This window comes from Neomonachus schauinslandi, chromosome 2 (assembly GCF_002201575.2).
Source record: "Neomonachus schauinslandi chromosome 2, ASM220157v2, whole genome shotgun sequence".
Taxonomy (NCBI): Eukaryota; Metazoa; Chordata; class Mammalia; order Carnivora; family Phocidae; genus Neomonachus; species Neomonachus schauinslandi.
The window spans coordinates 118,712,403-118,735,514 of NC_058404.1; the positions used below are offsets into that span (position 1 = coordinate 118,712,403).

At 34.3% G+C, this 23,112-nt stretch overlaps 1 protein-coding gene across 1 annotated transcript in view; it reads left to right on the forward strand.

Annotated features, from left to right (window-relative positions):
- The window catches only part of TACR3 (tachykinin receptor 3), a 77,356-nt gene that overhangs the window by 16,022 nt on the left and 38,222 nt on the right, over nt 1-23,112 (forward strand). Inside the window, exon 2 of the mRNA XM_021680369.1 lies at nt 22,845-23,033. Within this exon, the coding sequence (XP_021536044.1) occupies nt 22,845-23,033 (189 nt within the window). The remainder of the gene's footprint in view (nt 1-22,844; nt 23,034-23,112) is intronic.

The following is a 23,112-nucleotide window of genomic DNA, read 5'->3' on the forward strand; positions in this document are numbered from 1 at the left end:
ACTCTCTCTCCTTGGGGCTCAGCCATAAATGGTATGTCCAGGATAGGGAATTGTCCATACCTCCTCTTCCCCATGCCTCATCACTCTGAGCATAAATCATTTTTATTGAGGCTTGCTCACTGGTACATTAAATAAATGCTGCAAAATAGACAATTGGGGTTTGCAGCCCTACCACTTCATTAGACACAGTCAGAGTCTGAATCCCATTTTAGACTCAGCAGAATCTCTAACACATGAGGCATTTTTAGACTATGGATTTAACAGTCTGATATAATTCCATATGTACAACAAGGTTGATTTGCTCTGAATGGTGAGACTTTGGGGAATTTTATTTTGTTTTGTACTTTTCTTTTTAAATTATTTACAACATGCACTTCTTTTATATGAAACAAATTATTAATTAATTAAAGTTCTATAGATAGTGGCGAAGGAACATACATGTGAATGTATGTAATACCTGAACTGTACACTTAAAAATAGTTAAAATGGGGCGCCTGGGTGCCTCAGTTGGTTAAGCGACTGCCTTCGGCTCAGGTCATGATCCTGGAGTCCCGGGATCGAGTCCTGCATTGGGCTCCCTGCTCGGCAGGGAGTCTGCTTCTCCCTCTGACCCTCCTCCCTCTCATGCTCTCTGTCTCTCATTCTCTCTGTCTCAAATAAATAAATAAAATCTTTTAAAAAAAATAGTTAAAATGTTAAATTTCATGTATGTTTTACCACAGTACAAATTTTTAAAATATTGAGTATTTTTTAAAGAACCAATAGTGACTGAGATATATGCCAAACAAGTTGGGACTCCAGAACAGAACAACTTGATTAAGCTTTGTATAGACATTCTTGTGGTAGATGTTTTATGGCAACATTTTTAAACACATTTTCTAGGCTGGATTCAAATTTATGAAGAAATCTCTGGCAAAAGAGTACTGTTAACCTTATAACAGATTATTCTGTAGGCTGTGAAATCTTTTTCCCAAGCATTGTATAATAATATCTCAGATGTGTGGATAATATAAAAGCCTGGCTAAATATACAAGGATAAACTTAGTTTGTTATGTGACGTAGGTTTTTAAATATTTGCTTAAATCCCCCATTTTGAGCTTTTATTATCACTTATGAGATTTTTTTCCTTCCTATCTGCCCAACTATCAAGCTTATTTAAAAGTCTTTTTTTTATGCACACCTGTTAGTAAGGAAAATATGTATATGATTTTGGGGGGGGGGGGGGGGAAGAAAGGTTCATTTTTTTTTTTTTTAAAACATTAAAGAAATTTTAATTAAAAAAATTTTAAGTTCCAGTACAGTTAACATACAGTGTTATATTAGTTTCAGGTGTAGAGTGTAGTGATTCAGCACTTCCATACAACACCCAGAGCTCATCACAAGTGCACTCCTTAATCCCCATCGCCTATTTCACCCATCTCCCGACCGACCTCCAAGATAGTATTATTTTAAGCCAGCATTTAAGATCATAGATTAAATAATAAAAGAATAGGAAGGAATGGGAAAATGGATTGAAAGAAGTCAAAAAACATTAAATAAGTATATGATTATATCACTAAACAAGAGCGGGCTTAGTTTTGTGCTGGAGCTGCTTTATACCAGTTAAAGGGAATCAATCACACACATTTCTTCCCAACTCTGCATTTAGTGATGTTATTTTGGTAGCCTGAAATCATGGTAGGAGTTTACACCACGAAAATCTGCAAACACTAGAAATCAGAGTTTTGTTTTCAGTTTGATTTTTTTCTGCAGAGTGCTTGTAGTTAAACATTTACCAGCACACAACTCATTATATTTGTAGTCACTCAACAGGTATTTCGTGAGTACCTTCTAAGTACTAAACATGGTATAGGAATGGTACACATTGGGATAAACGAGGTAGATATGGCTCATACACTAATGAAACCAATTAATATATCTAGCTTGAACCCCCTCAACTATATTCCAGAATCTTAAATCCAACAACTTATTCGACTTTACCATTGAGATGTCTAACAGGCATCTCAGACTTTACTGAGATTGAGGTGTCTCCAGACTTTACTGAGTTCCGATATTCCTCCAAACTTACTCCTCCTGCAGTCTTCTGAGGTCAAAATCTGAGCCTCAGGTTAAAACTTTTAGACATATTCTTGACTCATCTCTTCTTTCATATTCCATATCCAGCCCATCAGCAAATCTAACACCTCTATTTTCAGAATATATATAGAACCTAATCACTTCTTAAGGTGTCTACTGTTGCCTTCCTAGTCTTGGTCAATCCATTTCTCACCTCACCTGTTTTCCTACTCCTACTCTTGCTCCCTTTTGATTTGTTCTAAATGAAACCACCAGAGTGATCCTGTTAATAATGAATCTGGTCATTTTCCCCTCAGCAAAGTCTCCAATAGCTCCTCAGTTCTCTCAGGGTAGAAATCAAAGTTCTTACAGTGCTCTGTAAGAATTTGTAGTAACTGGTCCTTTGTTACTCTCTGATCTTATCTCCTGCTACTCACCACTCCACCACTCTGCTCCACCATCATTAGTCTCCTCTGTTTCAGCAATATACTAGTCACATTTCCACTTCAGGTTCTTACATTCTGTGTGAAACATGCTTTCTCCAGATAGCCACATTTCTCATTCCCTGTACTACTTCTGAACCATGACTACTCTACTTAAAATTGCTTAAAAAAAAAATTGCTTTATTCTTTATCACACGTATCACCTTCTGAAATACTATATAATTAGTTCATCTTTATTGCTTATTGTTTTTTGTCTATCTGTCCTACTGAGTTATAAGTTCCATGAGGACCAGACTAGACCTGTATTTCAATTAAATGAATGAAAAATAAAGTTGATGATAACTGTAAGAACACATAGTAGGGGAAAGCACATGTGGAGTGTTAGAACAGAAAAAGACAGAAATTGTAGAAGCATCTTTAAAGTTCATTGTACAGAGGAATAGAAAATATCTCCTAATAAATTAACTATGAGTAGTTAATATTTAAATAAAAATAAAACATCTTAAATACTCTATTCCGCCTAAAGCATGATTATATTATTCAGCTGAATTATATATAAAGAAAAAGACTTGGAGATTTTCAAAGCATACGGAACAATTTTGAAAAGACAAAATACTCATAAAATTGAGTGTTTATGTTGAGTAAGGACTATTAATCACAATTCAGAATTCCCAGATGAATAAACCTATTAAGTTTAAAAGATGGCACAGCACCATGTATATTGATTTTTATACCTTCAAATTGAATAGATATATGTAGGTAGTTTTTTCCAGTAAGCTAACTACATAGTATAAAATAAATTCAAAATTCTTAAACTATGCATCATGTTTTCATTAGCTTAAAATATTTTACTCCTTAAATCAGAATATTTTCAATATCTCGTCAACAGAGACTTACATAATCCTAATTTCATGGTGAAATATTTCAGAATCAAACAAAATGAGGATAATCCAGTATTATTGTTTTAAAAAATAATAGATTAAAATATCTTTCCTATATTATACTATATTATTACTGGCAATTCTCATTCACCAGTCACAGAACCATTGCTGATAAATATCTTTAATGAACAGGAATGAAACAGAGAAACATATAAAATGATACCAATTTCATAGCTTTAGCAGCTCACAAACAGAATACCATATGCTGAAGATTAAATAGATAAATAGATGAATAAATATTTGTGTGAACAGATTGCCAGTTTTATACATGCACTTCTCACTCGGCACAAATTTCAGTTACCAGATTTAGTTATATATCAGTCCTCTCAAGAACATGGCTAAAATTTTAGTTACCAAGTCATATTAACTGTAATGTGGTGGTGAGGTGTGAAGAAAGGGCCCGTGTTCTTGATTCCTGTGATTAGGTCTAGTCATTTACTGAGCACATGCCTCTGGCCTGTGAACTTCTGAAGTATTTTTCTTTTTCTTCCCCCTTAGATGGCGCAGGATGCCTAGAGTGGGCTAGGGTGGGATATCTCCCTTCTACTTGGAAGGCCATCCGGGGCTGGATTTAGCTATAACTTTCCCCCAGGACAGTTAGACTCTGGTAATACCCTATCTGATTAGGCTCTGGCTAACTAGTTCCCCTGCAGGCAGACCTTACTAAGAACAGTCTTTGATGTGTTTCACTTGGTTCCTCTTCCCCTCTCCTTGCCAGAGCACGAGGGGGTGTTTCTCCTGATAGTTACCATAGTAACATGGTCAAGTTCCTGGAGATAAATCTGATAATATTGTGGGGGCTCCGTTATGATTGGGTCTCCCTGAAGTCTTTAACACTCAGATATGTCCACTCGGAGCCTCCAGCAATTCACATACTACAGCTCAGGTACTAGTTCTGATGAAATTTTTGCTTGTGAGCCTCTGCTCAGATATTTGCCTGTCTGCCCAATCTTAGGTGCAGTGGTTTTCCCTGCATCCTACCCTGTCTTCCAGATCTGAGAAAAGTTGTTGATTTTTCAGTCTGTGCAACTTTTTACTTGTTAGGATGGAGTAGCAACTTCCAAGCTCCCTACATGCACAACCAGAAACCAGAAGTCCCGCGATTCTTTCTTTTACAAAAAAAAAAACAACACTTATTTTTAACATTTCTAATGTTTAAAATTACACTGTATCAAATATTAGTTTTACTATTTTTTCATTTCCTTATGTATACATAACTGAAAGTAAGATTTTTAAAATTTTTGACATATTTTTAAAGGTCCCAGAAAATCTGTCATTTGTTTCATTGATTTTTTTTTAAAGATTTTATTTATTTATTTGACAGAGAGAGACAGCGAGAGAGGGAACACAAGCAGGGGGAGTGGGAGAGGGAGAAGCTGGCTCTCCGCTGAGCAGGGAGCCCGATGCGGGGCTCAATCCCAGGACCCTGGGATCATGACCTGAGCCGAAGGCAGACACTTAATGACTGAGCCACCCAGGCGCCCTTCTCATTGATTATTAAGATAATTTTACACAGTTTCAACTTACATGGTCATTTTGATGTTCCCATAATACTTGGCAAAGTGAGAACTGCTGGCATGGCAAGTATCACAACCTAATTGCCTAAGTTTGGTAATAAATAAATACTTTTGTCTCAGGCATTTACACACTATATAGATAGTACATATAGACCATTCTATTCGCCAAACATAATTATCATATTATTCAAGAATAAATCTTGCCATTTGCAATGATGTGGATGGAGCTAGAAAGTATAATAATTAGCAAAATAGTCAGAGAAAGACAAATACCATATGATTTCACTCATATGTGGAATTTAAGAAATAAAACAAATATGCAAAGGGGAAAAAAAAAAAGAGGGGGGGCAAACCAAGAAACAGACTCTTAACTGTAGACAACAAACTGATGGTTACCAAAGGAGAAGTGAGGGGGGCGATGGGTGAAACAGGTGATGGGGTTAAGGAGGGCACTTGTGATGAGCACTGGGTGATGTATGGAAGTGTTGAATCACTATATTGTACACCTGAAACTAATATTACACTGTATGTTAACTAACTGAAATTTAAATAAAAACTAAAGGGGATAGTAAAAAGGGAAAAATGAAGGAGGGGAAATCAGAGGGGGAGATGAACCATGAGAGAGTATGGACTCTGAGAAACAAACTGAGAGTTCTAGAGGGGAGGGGGTGGGGGGATGGGTTAGCCCAGTGATGGGTATTAAGGAGGGTACACATTGCATGCAGGACTGGGTGTTATACGCAGACAATGAATCATGGAACACTACATCAAAAACTAATGATGTAATGTATGGTGACTAACATAATAAAATAAAATTATTTAATAAAAAAATAAAAATAAAATAAATAAAAACTAAAAAAAAGTACCTTTGTCAGAGATACAAATTATATAGCTGTGCAAAGAGAATTTAAAAGGAAAATGAGAGAAAGGAAGGATCCAGTAGGAAAGACAACCCAGAGAAATAGGAATTGGCTGAATACCAGAAACTATTAATATATATTGTCAAAAATAACAAATGATCATCTAAATGAATTTTGAAATGCATCCAAGATAACTCAATACACATTCCTAACAGAATTCTTGGTGAATTACAATATATGGTACTTTCTTAACATGATAAACAAATATTTATCCCCAAACACAATATGTGAGAACTATATGAAATAAACTTTACACACACACACACACACACACACACACACACACAGGCTTGAAAATGAAGACATATAGTAAAAAAACTAAACCGTAAAAATGTAATCGTTGTCTTAAGGCTCAATGTAATTCTAGTAAAACCACAGTGGAAGTTAAATAGAATCTAAAATAGTCTACTACAGTTTTTCTGACAATAAGTTGGTGGGACTAACCAAGAAATGTTTGTTAATAATAAAAATAATAACAAAGGGAATTGCGAATGAGAAAGTATTATAAGTTATAATAAATGAAAAAATTTGGAACTGTTGAACAAGAACCAAGTCAGGTTGATAATATATGTAATGAAATCCCTACACATATGAGATTATACAAAGAAAATATCACAAGCCAATAAAAGCATAATTAGTCAAAATAAGAAATTTGGAATTTATCTAATTATTTTGGAAAAACACAAGTAAGTTAGAGTCTCACTTTACACCATGTGCTAATAGAAATATCAGATAGACTAAATAGTTAAAATATAACAATTAAACCATGAAGAATAAAATAGAAAAACTTATTAAATAATCTTAGGTGGGAAAAAAATTTCTAAGCATCAGGACAGCAAAAGAATACAGAGAAAGAAATTAGTTGATTTGACTGTAAGAAACTATATAAACAAAACTTTATATAGTTTAACCACAAAATCAAAAGTATTAAAGCATAATTAAATAGCAAGCAAACTGTTTTAGTTATTTTCAATGTAAGTGATAGACACAAGGTTAATAACTTTAACTTATAATGAGCTCCTATAAATCAATAAGAAAATATTAATGCAAATATGCAAAATGACAGTTTTTAAAGGAATAAAACTACTACATAAATAAATGAAAAATATTTATCTTAACAATAACCAAAGAAATATACATTCATTTAAAAATATTTTATGTTAATACAGTGCTAATGAAAGTTAGGAAAGCAGGCATTCTAATTTTTTGCTGGTGGAAACAAATCAGAACATTTTGAGAAATCAATTTGGTAATGTATATATTAAAATTGCTCATTCCATTAGACACAGCAATTCTAACTCCAGGTATCTATCCATAAAAAATAAGGTTGCAAAGAATGACTTTATTGGGTGCCTGGGTGGCTCAGTTGGTTAAGCGACTGCCTTCAGCTCAGGTCATGATCCTGGAGTCCCAGGATCGAGTCCCGCATCGGGCTCCCTGCTCGGCAGGGGGTCTGCTTCTCCCTCTGACCCTCCCCCCTCTCATGTGCTCTCTCTCATTTCTCTCTCTCTCAAATAAATAAATAAAATCTTTAAAAAAAAAAAAGAATGACTTTATTGTTTGCAGTTTTTTCACATCATAAAAGGTCAGAAATAGACATTCTTATGCACGTTTTAGGATATTATGTAGTAATTAAGAATAGTATTTTGATAATATTTATATTCAAAGAGCATGCAATCAAATATTAATTATAGAGAATGTAGATAATTATAAACAGGTACAAGATATAATTATATAATGATACATGCATAAGTATGCATATGCATAAATAAAATAGTAAGAAGGAAATGAAAAATGAACCAAGATATATAGCAATATTGTCCCTTAGTGGCGGGATTATGGGGAATTTGTATTTTCTTTATTTTATTTTATTTATTTATTTGAGAGAGAGAGAGAGAGCAAGGGAGAGAGAGAGAAAGAGAATGAGCACAGGGAGGGGCAGAGGGAGAGGAAGAAGCGGGCTCCCCACTCAGGGAAGGATCCCAGGACCGTGGGATCATGACCTGAGCTGAAGGCAGACGTTTAACCAACTGAGCCACCCAGGCGCCCCTGCATTTTCTTAATATACCCTAGTACCCTCAGTTTAATAATCTGAGGGGAAAATGTAACTTTCTATAAAGCAGGATAAGATTACTTTTCCACAATTTCATTTTGTAGAAAGACCTGAATGTTCATATGCTTTCTCATTACTCTGTTACTTTGCTAGAAGCCTGGACAATGGTTTTGCCTTTGCTGTAACCTGTTCCTTAGAACTCATCCTGAGGTTCTTTACATGTACCTGTGCCTGCAAAGCTCTGGAGTTATATAATAGGGGATATTTAATGACCCTTTGTACAATATTTTCCATTCATCTGCTATTTGGATATGATTCCAGTATTCGATTTGTTAATTTTTAGGGAAAATCACTCTGATAGGTTGTTTTAAAAAATCCTACAAGCACCACATATATTAAGTTTCAGAATAAATCAAGAGAAGTGTTGACATTGTCTGATGTGATGAACTCTCCTAAGTACATCAAATTCATTAATCATGTTCACATCTTCATCTTTTCTAGGTTTTGTTATTGTTGTTTTGCTTTCTGTTCTATCAGTTAGTGAGAGAATTATGTGATAGTCCAACTGTGATTGGAATGTATTTTTTATTTTAGTTCTGTCCATTTTGTTTTGCATATTTTAAAGCAGTGTTAATACAAATCTAGGATTTGTTATGCTTTCCTGTTGAACTTATTCTTTTTATCATTATGAAATGTCCATCTTTATATTTAGTATCACTTCATGCCTTCAAGTCTAAAGTTTGTGAAACTTATATAGTCAATCTTTTTTTCTTTTTTTAAAGATTTTATTTATTTGACAGAGGACAAGCAGAGGGAGAGAGAGGGAGAAGCAGGCTCCCTGCTGAGCAAGGAGCCCAATGTGGGACTCGATCCCAGGACCCTGGGATCATGACCCGAGCCAAAGGCAGCCGCTTAAATGACTTAGCCACCCAGGCGTCCCTTATATAGTCAATCTTTTGGGGGAGGGGGAGCTAGTGTTTACATGATAACCCTTTTCACACAAATATTTTAATACCAAGAATATTTAATATGATTAGAAATCACAAATTTGATTTCAATGATGTTTGAAAATCTAAATTCCAATTATATAACTTTATTTTAAAATTAACAGACAGTAAAATTGATTTTAATTGATGTACAAATGCAGGATTTTTAATGCATGAATAGATTCACTTAACAGCCACCACAATCAGAACACAAAATAATTTTTTTCCTTTATGCTATACCTTTTGTAAGAATGATTTGTGTATTTTAGACACAAGTCCTTTATTAGACGTATTATTTGCAAATATTTTCTCCCTGTCTTTGGCTTGTCTTTTTACTTTCTTCATGGTGAATTGGAAGAGCAAAATGTTTAATTTTGATGAAGTACAATATATCATTTTTTCCCCTTCATTGTTTGTGCTTTTGTAGTCAATCTAAGAAATCATTAGTTACCTTAAGGTAGAGAAGATTCAGCTCTATGTTTTTTTTCCCAGTCATTTTATAGGTTTAGATCTTACATTTATATATGATCCATTTGGAGATAATATTTGTGTATGGTGTGAGCTGTGGGGTAACAATTCATCTTTCTGTGTGTGGCTATCCAATTGTTCCAGTACTGTTTGTTGAAAAGACTACCCCTCACTAAATTGCTTTGGCACATTTGTCAAAAATCAACCAATAAGGGGCGCCCGGGTGGCTCAGTCCTTAAGCGTCTGCCTTCAGCTCAGGTCATGATCTCAGGGTCCTGGGATCGAGCCCCACATCGGGCTCCCTGCTCAGGGGGAAGCCTGCTTCCCCCTCTCTCACTCCCCCTGCTTGTGTTCCCTCTCTCGCTGTTTCTATCAAATAAATAAAATCTTAAAAAAACAATACAAAAAATCAACCAATAAATGTAAGTGTTTATTTCTGAACACTTGCGATTTCTAGATCATTGATCTATATGTCTATTTTTCTGCCAGTACTATACTATCTTGATTACTGTGGGCTCATAATAGGTTTTGAAATATGGAAGTGTAAGTCTTTCAACTTTGTCCTTATTTTTCAAAATTGTTTTGACTATTCCAGGAGACATTTCCAAATTATTTCTAGGATCAGCTTTTTAAATTTTGAAATTAGAATAAGGATTTTTTTAAGGATTGTGTTGAACCTTTCAATCAACTTGGGAAGTAATGTCAGCTTAATGAGACTTCCCATCCATGGACAGTCCCTCCTTTTATTGAGGTATTCCTTAATTTCTTTAATATCTTTTGGCTATGTTTTGTAGTTTTCAATGTACAAGTCTTTCATTAAATTTATTCCTAATATTTTATCCTTTTTGGTGCTGCTGAATGGAATTTTAAATTTTTATTTTTATTTAAATTCTAGTTAGTTAACATACAGTGCTATATTGGTTTCAGGAATGGAATTCAGTGATTCATCACTTATATACAGCACCCAGTGCTCGTCTCAACAAGTGCCCTCCTTAATACCCATCACCCATCTAGCCCATCACACCCCACCCTCCCTCCATGAACCCTCAGTTTGTTCTCCATCTTTAAGAGTTTTTTATGGTTTGTTTCCCTCTCTCTTTTATTTCCCCCTCCCATATGTTCATCTATTTTTTTTCTCAAATTCCTCATTGCTGAACGGAATTTTTAAAGTTCATTTTCAGATTGTTCATAGCTATTATGTAGAAATGCAGTTGATTGAACTTGTATCCCTGTGACCTTGATGCGCTTTTTATTAATTTTAATGGGTTTTGGCTTTTGTGCATTCCTTAGGATATTCAGTATGGAGGATCATGTCACTTGCTAATAAAGACATTACTTTCTTCTTTTCAATTTGATGCCTTTTATTTCTTTATTTCTTTTATTTTATATTTTATTTTTGTTTGTTTGTTTTTTGCCTGATTGATTAACCTGGCTAGAACTTCCAGTACAATTTTTATTGGAAGTGATGAAATTGGACATCTTTGCCTTGCTCCAGATTATAAGGAGAAAGAATTAAATTTTTCACAATTAAGTATGATGTTAATTGTAGATTTTTCATCAATGCACTTTATCAGGTTGAAGAAGTTCCTTTATATTCCCAGTGTGTGGAGAGTTTTTATTCTGAAAAACTTTTGGATTCTGGATAATTATTTTCTGCCTCTGTTAATATGACCACATGGTCTTTGTTCTTTATCCTATTACTATGGTATATTATATTAACTGACTTTCAGATCAACCTTGAATTTCTGAAATAATTCCCACTTTTCCATGATGGATAATACTTTTTTGTATGTTTCTGAAATAATTGACATATTATATTATATTATATTATATTATGTTTTGCATACACAAAATAATTTGATATTTGTGTATATTATAAAATTATCACCACAATAAGTCTAGCTAACATACATCACCACACAGCTACAATTTTTTTCTTGTGATGAGTACTTTTAAGATCTATTCTCTTGGGCACCTGGGTGGCTCAGTTGGTTAAGCGACTGCCTTCGGCTCAGGTCATGATCCTGGAGTCCTGGGATCGAGTCCCACATTGGGCTCCCTGCTCAGCAGGGAGTCTGCTTCTCCCTCTGACCCTCCTCCCTCTCATGCTCTCTGTCTCTCATTCTCTCTCTCTCGCAAATAAATAAAATCTTAAAAAAAAAAAGATCTATTCTCTTAGCAACTTTCAACTATACAATACAGTATAAACTATGGGAGCTATGCTGTACACTACATCCCCATGACAGGTAATATTATGTCATTAAATGTTTAAGCAGATTCACCACTGAAATGATTTAAACCTGATTTTTCTTTGTGGGAATATTTTTGATTTCTAATTTTATATCTGTATTTGTTATATGTAAATTCAGATTTTCTATTTTTGTTGAGTCAATTTCAGTCTTTTATTTCCTTTTAGGAATTCTTCAATTTTACTTAAGTTTTCTAATTGGTTGGCATATTGTTGTTCAGGAAAGCATGGAAGAGTTATGGCCCACAAAGAAGAAAAGTTATTAAAATAAAATTATCTTATATTTATAGCTGTGTTGTAAGAGGACAAAAAAGCAACTCTTACAAAGAAATGAATAGATACCTTTCATTTTTCTCAGCGTATATCATATGTGAACTGAGTGATCACCATCTAAATAGTAGCCTCATGTTATTTTCTATCCACATATTGTGCTTTGTTTTTCTTCATAATATTTACTATTATCTATTTTGTTTACTACTATATTCATAACATCTAGGATAATGACTACATATATTTGGCATTCAATACATATTTCTTGCATGACTGAGTGAATGGAAGAAATTTTTAAAATTGTTTTCCTATCATTTCCTATCATTGAATAATTTGAGCACAAATTACCTTAAAAAGATATAATGAAAACATAATTAGAAAGAAAATAAGATATGAAAAAGCTTTCATTTTCCATCTTTATAATCCAAGTTTAAAGGTTATCTATTACCTGTTTTCTTCCATTTGCACAGTTAAAGAAGCCTTTACATCATCAGAACTTAAATACCCAAAGATTTAGAAATCCTCCTGCTTTATGAGTGTCATCATCTCTATGAGTTTAAAGATAATCTAGTGGAGCTGCTACATGCCACTATTTATTTCAGAAAGGAGTTTGATATGGTGTAGATCCACATTAGACAAAATTGATTCCTAGTATACACAAAGAATTTTAAAAACCTCCAAACGTAACACTGAATATTTCCATTGAATCATTGACTCATTGAATCATTGAGCATTAAATGTCCTTATTGAAGTTGCATAGAAATTTCGTTACTCCCTATATAGAAAATTGTTTCAGATGGAGAGATTAGAAGAGAAATACCTATAGTGTTGCTACCCTTATAGGATAAGTTTGTGTTGAAGAGCTAGGGACAATATCAAAAGATGTTTTTTCAATCCTTAGATTAGAATTTGGACATAAACTTGTTTTTCTTTCCATGCCAATCACAAGTTCTAAGAACCATGTTAACTTGTTTTGTTTGTTTTTGTCTCAAACTTACCACTTGAGCTGTTTTGTTTTTGTTTTTGTCCTAAGTGTTAATTTCATTTTATTCAACGTAGTTAGGAATGTTTTAGATTGAGTGTCTACTGTGCCTGACATTAGCTAAGTCTCTTTGAATATACTGTGTTATTTAATGTTCTTTTAACCTTATAATCATACTCTATATTATGTTTATCATTCCCATTTAGCAAAGTTAAGAAAGCTATTCCTTTAAAAATTGTATACATGCTGAAGTCTCCATTTGTAATCAATTATTCACTCCATCCAAATATTCAACAACCATAGAAGTATTCAAGTATTCAACGTCCAAATATGTAATAACCATTTGCAGTCACTATTAAACTATCATGTCGACTACTATAGATACTTTGTTAGGTGCTACAGAACACAGAGAAGAGTAAATCAGTAATTCCAATGATCTAAAATCAAAATATGAGCATAAGGCTGTTGGAGCACTGAGAAAGTTAAAAACTAACTCTGGACAGAGAGAAGGGAAGGAATCCACAGTGATCATTCCGTAACCTGAGTGGAAACTGAAGGATGCCTAAAAGTTTAGCAGTTGTAGAACTTTAGAGTAAGGTATGAGCAAGAGAAATCATTCCAGCAAAGAAACTACCAGGTGAGAAACATGAAATTATTAAAGGCTATGTGAGCTGGACAATTTCCATTTCTCAGCTCACATTTACTCTCTACTTAGTCTACTCCATTTTTCTGCCCCTTCCCCACCAGGCTGACCATATCTGTGGACTAAATGCATGTATAGGGTCCCTTGCTCCCTGGTCTCTTCTTGGCTTTGCCTAATGGGAGACACTTGGAGGAAATGGGAGGAAGAGAGGAGAGCAACTTTGGGTTGTATCTACTACCACTCCTTCCATTCAGATTTGCTGCAAATTGGCTAAGCCCCCAACATATCTCTTGTCAAGTGCTCCTCCCCTAAGGGTTCATCTCCTCACTTCAGATTATAGCATTCTTTCATCCTTCAGACCTGGCCAAGGGCGACACCCAGTCCTCCCACTCCTTGCTATTGCTACTCCTAGGAATGTTCATTTCAAGCTGATTTCCTCTTACACTTTTGTAAAATGGGGTTTGTAAATGGCTTATCTATTTAATTTTATAAATGACCTCTTTATTAAACTCTCTAGTTTTCCTGGGGCGCCTGGGTGGCTCAGCCATTAAGTGTCTGCCTTCAGCTCAGGTCATGATCCCAGGGTCCCGGGATCGAGCCCCACATCGGGCTCCCTGTTCGGCGGGAAGCCTGCTTCTCCCTCTCCCACTCCCCCAGCTTGTGTTCCTGCTCTCGCTAATTCTCTGTCAAATAAATAAATAAAATCTTAAAAAAAAACAAAACTCTCTAGTTTTCCCACACAGGTGTGCCATCTGTTTCTTCTGGAGCTCTGACTGATACAATGTAGTAAGTTTGAGTGAAAGGTAAGATATTTAGTGCCACTGTACTAAAGGGTGTGCAGAATTGCAGTTAATCCTGTCAAAAGTGAAGAGACAGTGAAATAATTTAGAAAGATAACTTTAAAGCCATTGTGAAGAAAGAGTAGCATCAGGGAAACCCATTTTGGTGATGTTCCAGTAGTTCAGGAATTGAGAGTTGGAAGGGAGGACAGAATAGATTTGATGGTGTCAGAAGCTGAACTGATAAGGTTTATGATTATGCAAAGGAAATGAGAAAAATAAAGGGGTTCAGAGTAACTCATATGTGCATATGAATAATACTTACAATGAGCACACTCAAAAAAGTATTCATTTTCCCAAAATGTAAAACCTATTATTGAAATATAAACATATTTTCATATATGCATAGTAATATTCATGTTTTTTCTGAAGTCATTCACCCTGTCAAAGAGTAGATATAAAATGTTTCCATCCACTCTCATAATCCTCTTAATGTTGCTGTTAGTTAAGAAAAATGTCTGCCAAAATTATTGACTTGCAGTGCCAATTATAATATGTAGCTTTTACTTAATCAATGCATATAAAAGTCATATAAAAAGAGAAGTCAAATAATTATAAGGGGAAGCTAATAGAGGGGAAGTGAATTTTGGCTCAATACTATTGGATATATGAGTCATACTTGTAGTACTCTGCAAATTACACAAAGTAATAAGTTACTTCACTCAGTTGTCCCAATAATCTGCTTCCTGTTATAATTCTGATGATGAGGGCCTGGAACTATAATTAGTTTTCAGACAACCTCCCTCTGATGAAAATTAGAATCTCAAAGTTGTGTGGGAGACTACTTTTATCTATTTCAACAATTCACCTTACGTTTATAATCCTTTAATTCACTCAATAAATGGTGACTCATTTTATTCCTGATTCCTGAGTGCCTCAACAACAGAGAGAGAGAGAGAAGAAAAAGAGACTTATTACCATTGGAGACAATCTATTGTCCCCTAGGGAGTTGTGATTCATCTTCCTCCAGAAACTGTAGTCTGAGCTCTCCCTCCTATAGTGATCTAAAACTGCTCTACTATCTACACTACAGCTCTTTATACATTTGACTAAAGCTAGCAAGTGTCCTGAGTCTTCTTCTCTTCTTAAGAAATTTCACTTCCTTTACCCGTGAATTATAATTTGACATGTCTATTGCTCCCACCTGGGAGTTTCTTTAGCTCTTACTCTAATTTCTCCACTTTGGGGCAACCTTTTGAATTGTCCCTTCATCTAAAAACTCTTTTCCTTATAAAATGAAATTAAACTGGATTGAATATCTTTTCTTATTGTTCTGAAAAGAGGTTTTGTATGCATTTTAGGAAGCATATTACCTTATAGTATAAATGGAATATCATGTATAATTATACTATACACAATTACGTATAGTGTTTTGTGTTATCTCTATAAAATACTGAATACTAAAAATATTATAGGTCAATTTCAACTTCAGATATATTTTAATGAAGGCATTGCTTCCAGGAAAATAATCTGCCAAGAGTTGAAAAGTATTTTCAAGAGGAATTAGTTTCTTAGCAAAGAAACTAATTAACTTTTTAGTACATGATTGATAACATAAAGGTGACTTTGTGAAAGCAGTACTTTCGAAGTGATATATAGAAGTGGTGATGTATGTTCCCATTATTTTTCTGAAACAATATAGAAATGACACAAAGTGTTAGTAAATTGGACTTCAAAAAAAGTGATTTAGAGTTTTATAGTATCTCATGGATGAAATAACCTATTCTGTTCTGATTTTTGAATTATTTATCATCAGAGGTAGTATAAGTAACATAAGATAATCATTAGCAGTAAGTTTTATATTGTCAATTTAGAAAACCACTTCTAAATTCGTGTCCGAAATTTTGAGGAGAAATTGTTTTACGTCATACTCACTAATGAGGTAGCATTTTGTTATAACTCATTTTGTAATTACTACAAATAGAATTTAAAGATTAAATGATTTATATATAAAGCTCTTAGAATAGCATCTGGTACAGGTGTTAGCAATTATTGCTTTTATTGTCGAGAAAGAAAATCTAAATATATATTGGATATATAATATCAGTGAAGTCATGATTAATACCTACATCTCCATCCTCATTTGACACCTCTGCTTTTCCCTCCTCTGTGCTGTAGAGAAGCTGGCTTTTTTAGTTCCTCAAATACCTTATGCTTTCTCTAACCTCAGGACTTGCTATTACTTTCTCTTCCAAATGCACCTTCATTCTAATTAACTCCTGTTTATCATTCTAAACTGATGTTGCTTCCTCAGGGAAGCCATGCCTATTAATATCTCTACCATCATTTCAACCTATACCTCAGACTAGGTCAAATTGCTTGTTTTATGCTTTATAATTACTAGTACATGTCTTCATAACATCATGGTGTACACAAGGGAGACAGTTTTATTTTGCAGACTTCCCAAAGGATTATGCTAGACAGATTAGCCTATTGACAGTACAGGCAACTGGGCTAAACTGCTCAAGGCATTGTACATGGTAGGGTCACCCATGTTACATGGAGAGTTTTTTTTTAAGTTACAGAAATAAAGTGAGTATAACAAAGAGAAGTCGAGTTTAGAATCAGAGCAAAGAGTGCCAGTATATTCTCCCCTCCCCTAAACTCTTAAATCCAATAAAATTTTAAAATCTGAAATGCTTTATATAATTGGATTTGTTGTGGAAATCATCAGTACAATTTCACAGCCAGGTTCACAATGGGTGAGATGAATGTATTTCATATAGATTCAAGAACAGAAACAGAGGGTACCAAATAGGACAGATTGGATTTCACTTAGAAGTCATGGGGGAGGGTGCTGAACTTGCGCAGGTCATTACAATAAAGCTCCAAGGAAAGTTTAACTAAATATCCCAGAGGCAATGTTTCCTAAGCAACATTTAGGTAGTAATTTCTTAACGTATTTTGTGACTATCTGAATAATGTATATCTTCTGCGTTAGACTCTGAACTCCAGAAGAGTAGGAACTATATCTATTTCATTTACCAATATGGCCAAAGATTGTAATACAATCTTGAAAAAAAGCATTCAAGAAATAGTTGAAAACAAATAGCTGATATTCGGTTAATAAATGAATAGATAGACCTAATTGCTAAATTTAAATTGAAAGTATATATAGTGAGGGTCAAGTACTTTCACTATTCGGAAACTTTATTTTTTAAATATAATCTCCCTCAAATGCCTGTTTATAAATTTTATTTATAAAAATCAAAAAAACTTGGGATGCCTGAGTGGCTCAGTCCGTTAAGTGTCTGCCTTCGGCTCAGGTCATGATCCCGGGGTCCTGGGATTGAGTTACACGTTGGGCTCCTTGCTCAGCCAGGAGCCTGCTTCTCCCTCTGCCTGCCGCTCTCCCTGCTTGTGCGCTCTCTCTCTGACAAATAAATAAATAAAATCTTTAAAAAAATAAAAAAACTTGATTAAGTAGTGATTTGTTTCTCGCTTGATAATATTTTAAAGTTCCTATTATATGTGTACATGTATTTGAATATATGTATATATGTTCATTTTAATAAAGACTTGTTCCTTTCAAAATTCACTAAGACAATATAACAGATTAATTGGCTCACTCTTGCTTCTTTAAAACACTTATGAAAAAGCACAAAATAAAATTGTCTACAAAACGCAATTTCAGAAAAGATTATATTTCTCTCTAGTGACTTTTCAAAGCAGAAAATGCCTTAGCACCAAAGGTCAGAAGTTGAAATTTTATGTGTCATGAACACCTATTGCAACTAATTTTTACTTTGCACAGACAGTAGCTAGATAGCATTTTATATATGGGCTTTACGGACTAAGACATTGTCTACTGTGGCCAGAAGCAAATTGGAAAACAGCCAAACCCATGTCATTTCGCAAATATTCTTTGCATTGTTAATATAATCAAGTACCCATCTGAAGAGTGCACTCTGTCTTCATACCAAAATTTTAAAATTTGCAGAAGCACAAAAAGATCCAGAAACAGAGCTTAATAAAAATGTTAACAAAAAGAAGAATTATACCAGACAGATATCAAGAAGAATTGCAAAATGGAAAAGGCTTACTTATTGAAAAAGTTATGTCAAAATATTCTATTTTAGACATCAAAGGACCAGAAAAGACCCTTCAATTATATCAGAAAAAAGTAAGTGGTAAAGGAATTCATTAGAATGAAAAGGAAAATTGATAAAATATGGCATTAAAAATATGAGATTTCAATGGATGCTTCTGAAAATTTCAGACTCAAAAGATAATAAAAAGTGATTTTATGAGACTGACGCGCTGCCCACGGCGCCAAGAGGGCCGCTAATAAAAAGTGATTTTAAACTTGTTTAAGTGATATGCTAATTGGAAGAGTGAAGAATCCAATCTTAGCTATTACATACGAAATAATCAGACCAAGGAGACTAACGTATTTGAGAATCTGTTTAGTGAGGGAAGAATGGTAGTGAGAAGCTCAGACAAAAACCTAGGAACAGCTAATGTGATCACATCAAAGATACAAATTTCTTGAAAGGAGAAATAAAAGTACTGACAATCATTTAGGTGATAATATAACTCAGATTGGATCATTTCTTCTCAGGGTCCAGAGGATATTCATGTGGACGAGCCCAAGGATCCTTTTATTTTTTATGCCTACTTTTGAGCAAATTATTATTGCTGGAGAGAGTCACAGAATAGGAAATATTGATGCCACAAAGAATTCTTAATTACCAATTTCAAATTGGTCTTGTCAGCAGTGCCTGGCAATTGTACCTACTTCTTTGGCCAACTGGCTCTCCCTTTCTACAATGTTTCAACATTCCTTTATTTTCCTCAAACCATTAACATAATTCAATCTCCCAGGTAACACCCTACTCGAAGCAGCAATCCTCTCATTGAAACCAAAGCATAGCCAAGTTACTTACTCCCCTGCTTCCATTCTTTTCCTTCCTTCAGTCCATTCTCCATACTAAAATCTGATTATTCTCCTCTGACTGATCACCTCAACTACTTGCCATAGGACAAAAGACCTACACCCTGCTGTACAACTCCATATCAAACCACTTCCCCCATTCACTTTCTATGTTTCTGTTACAGTAGTCTTTAATTACTCAAGTGCCCAATGCTTCCCCCTCCTTACCCATTGCTTTGGTTTCCTGGGGCTGTTGTAACAAAGTAACACAAATGGAGTGACTTAAAACAACAGAATTTTACAGTTTTAACAGTTCTGGAAGCTTGAAGTCTGAAATCAAGGGGTTGACAAGGGCCAAGCTCCCTCAGAAACCTGTAAGGAAATCCTTGCCTCCTCCTAGCTTTTTGTGGTTTGATGGCAGTCTTTGGCATTCCTTGGCTTTTATTTATTTTTTTAATTTAAATTCAATTAGCCAACATCATTAGTTTTTTGGGGTTTTTTGTTTGTTTGTTTTTATTATGTTATGTTAATCACCATACATTGCATCATTAGTTTTTGATGTAGTGTTCAATGATTCATTAGTTGCATATAATACCCAGTGCTCATCACATCACATGCCCTTCTTAATGCCCATCACCCAATTACCCTATCCCCCCACCCACATCCCCTTCCGCAACCCTCAGTTTGTTTCCCAGAGTCAAGAGTCTCTCATGGTTTGTCTCCCCTTCTGATTTCTTTAGATGCATCATTCAGTCCTCCATCTTCGTATGGCATTCTCCGTATGTTTCTCTCTCTTCCCAAATTTCTCCTTTAAATCAGTCATATTGGATTAGGGCCCACACTAATGACCTCATTTTGACTCAGTTGCCTTTATAAAAACTCAATTTCCAACTAGGGTCACATTCTGTGGTACAGAGGTTTAGGACTTAAACATATCTTTTTTAGAGACACACAATTCAACCAATAAAAACCCATTAACACAGAAGTTTTTCACATGTCCTTTGCTCTTCCACAAATCTTCTGGCAATCCTTATTCTTCTGCCACCTTGCCTAGTCACCTTTCCAAACTTCAAGCCAGAATGACTTTTCTTAGGGAAGACTGAGTCACAATCTAAATATGTTTTTCCCAGTAAAAGCATTCACATGGCTATATGTTGCTTGCCTTTGTAACACTTGTCATATGTGTAATTTTATGTTCATTTTACATTATTTGGTTAGTATCTATCTACTTCACTGGACTGTGAGCTCTGTGAAGGTCATTTCTCCTCAGTGTTGTATCACTGTAGTGTTTAGAATACCACAGTAGGCATTCAATGAATGTTTGGTTGAATGAATAATGGATCAAACCAGAAATGATAAAAATGTCAACTTGAAGTTCCTAAATTTCTATTTTCACTAAAGTGTTAGTTAATGAGAATATAAATTGATTGTTTTCATATAATTCATATAAGACAATATTCTCCCTGTCAGGAAATAATTTCTGTAATATAGAGTAAGTCACCAAAACAATCAATAAGCAACTTGTACCCTTTTTTGCATTATTTGTGTTGTAGTAACTGTAGAAAACTCTAACCCTGCTCATGTCACTCAAATTCTCTTTTTAGTCTCAAAAAATCAACTGTCTAAACATCCAAACTGCATTCATATACTTCCAGGGCAAGCAAAAAAGCCAAAGATTATGAGAGAGTTGGGAAATATTCAGTTCAGTACAACAAAATTTATTGGTAAGTGCCATGCTTGGCTCTAGAAACGTCCATTAAGCAAAAGTCAATATAATGAGAGAAATGCTGTGGTGAATCATAATCAGCAGCAGTGGAAACAGAAATGCCCAACTACAAATATTACCTTTCTATGCTTGACTTTTGTCGTTAACATTGCACATGAACGCTTTTGGATTCCAAGGCAAAATGTGATTCTTTGGATGGCATCTACCTTATATATTTTTCTTTCTTTTCCACAATTCCTTACATAAGCAGTCATATTCAAAGCCACAGTCTGTAAACATATGGGCTTTGAAGACTGGCAGAACTGGTTTAGACTTCTAAGCCCTTCCCATCTGGGTCATTTTGAACAATTTACTTAATGTCTTTAAGCTTCAGTTTTCTGTAAAATAGAGATAATAATATTATTTGGTTGACTAGATTGTTCTAGATATTAAATATATATAGTGTATATAATAAATTTCTTGCTCATGGTTGGCAATCAGTAAATGTTGCTATTATTCACCAACATAAGCACAAGAGGTACATTTTCAGTTTTAAACATATGCATCTTATTTTCTTGTGTGGTTTACTTAATTTTCTGAAACTATTTTTATGATTTTTTTTTCATACCTAACATTCACTTATACCTATTAGCTGTCATACATAATAAACTAAGGATATTTCCTTTAAGTAAATTTCAACTAAAGTTAATATTATTAGTAGTATATAGATAAGTTCCAATATATCTATTAAAGGTCCAATTCTGCCTAATAGTTATAAAACAAAGAGCAATAAGCAAATTAATAAATTATCCTTATCTTGAAACATTTATTCTTAAGATTAAAATGTTTGGGGTTTAAGTAACACTCATTCTTTGATTAAATTGTTGCCTTCGGAAATTTTGCATAAATCAAAATATATTTGAAAAACACAAAATGGTCAACAGTAAAATAATTTAAATAATGTTTTATTGATAGAAGTGCAGAAATATAATTGATTTTATGTATAATTTGTAATTAACTTTCTGCTCTATTAGCCAGAATTTGGCAGTTAGACATATTATCCAATTTAAAACTTTAATTGATTCTCCCAGACATAGTTACTGTTTTACCAAGTGAAATAACTTTTGTTACCATATTCAGAGAGTTTCCAATTTCCTAGAAAGTTGCACTACAAAAACCATATGCAAGTGTGTTTTTAAGAGTCTCAAATATATTTTTCCTATAACTATTATGTTATACAGAGTTACATAGATACTGTGAAGATTTTCATGATAAACCATGAATTCAATTTTAGAGGTAACAGCAAGGCACAGCCTCAGTCAAACTGGACTTATTCATTATTATCTGAATCCTGAACTTGTATCTTGATGTTTTTAAATGAAGTTGTTGATGATATCTTTATAGGGGTTCCTCATCTTTGTCCATCATATCCATATTAGTTCTCTAGAATTTTCTTGCAAACAGGTAAACATACAGAAGAAAAATGGAGGTCTTGAGGTACAGAACTCATATTTTTAAGCACTTACTACACACTTTTCTAATCCCATTCAGCAGACCTTTATGAATTCTGATAATGTGCTAGGCACAGCACCAAATAATCAATACCTTTCACTTACATTATTTCTATTAATCTTGACTTCACCCCCTACGAGGTGGGTGTTCTTATTTCTATTTTTAAAATAATGAAGCTGAGGTTCAAAAAGGTTAAATAAGTGACAGAATAGGATTTGAAACTTAATCTGCCTGATTCCTAGGACTATGACGTGATTATCATTCTATGCTAACTCTACGTAAGCAAAATCCTCATTAACTTGCTTACCAGAGAGATAGCTCCTTTGAAACTCCATTTGTAACTCTGTAGCAAGAGATACAACAAAATGGTTTTGTTTGTTTTTATATAGGTATATGGCCATTATTGATCCCTTGAAACCCAGACTGTCTGCCACAGCAACCAAGATCGTCATTGGAAGTATTTGGATTCTAGCATTCCTACTTGCCTTCCCTCAGTGTCTTTACTCCAAAATTAAAGTCATGCCAGGCCGTACTCTTTGCTATGTGCAATGGCCAGAAGGTCCCAAACAACATTTCACGTAAGTTAATTCTCTATTGCGGTTTTCAATTCAATTTATTGAACACTTGGGAAACTACAGGTTGGGAGAAACAATTAAG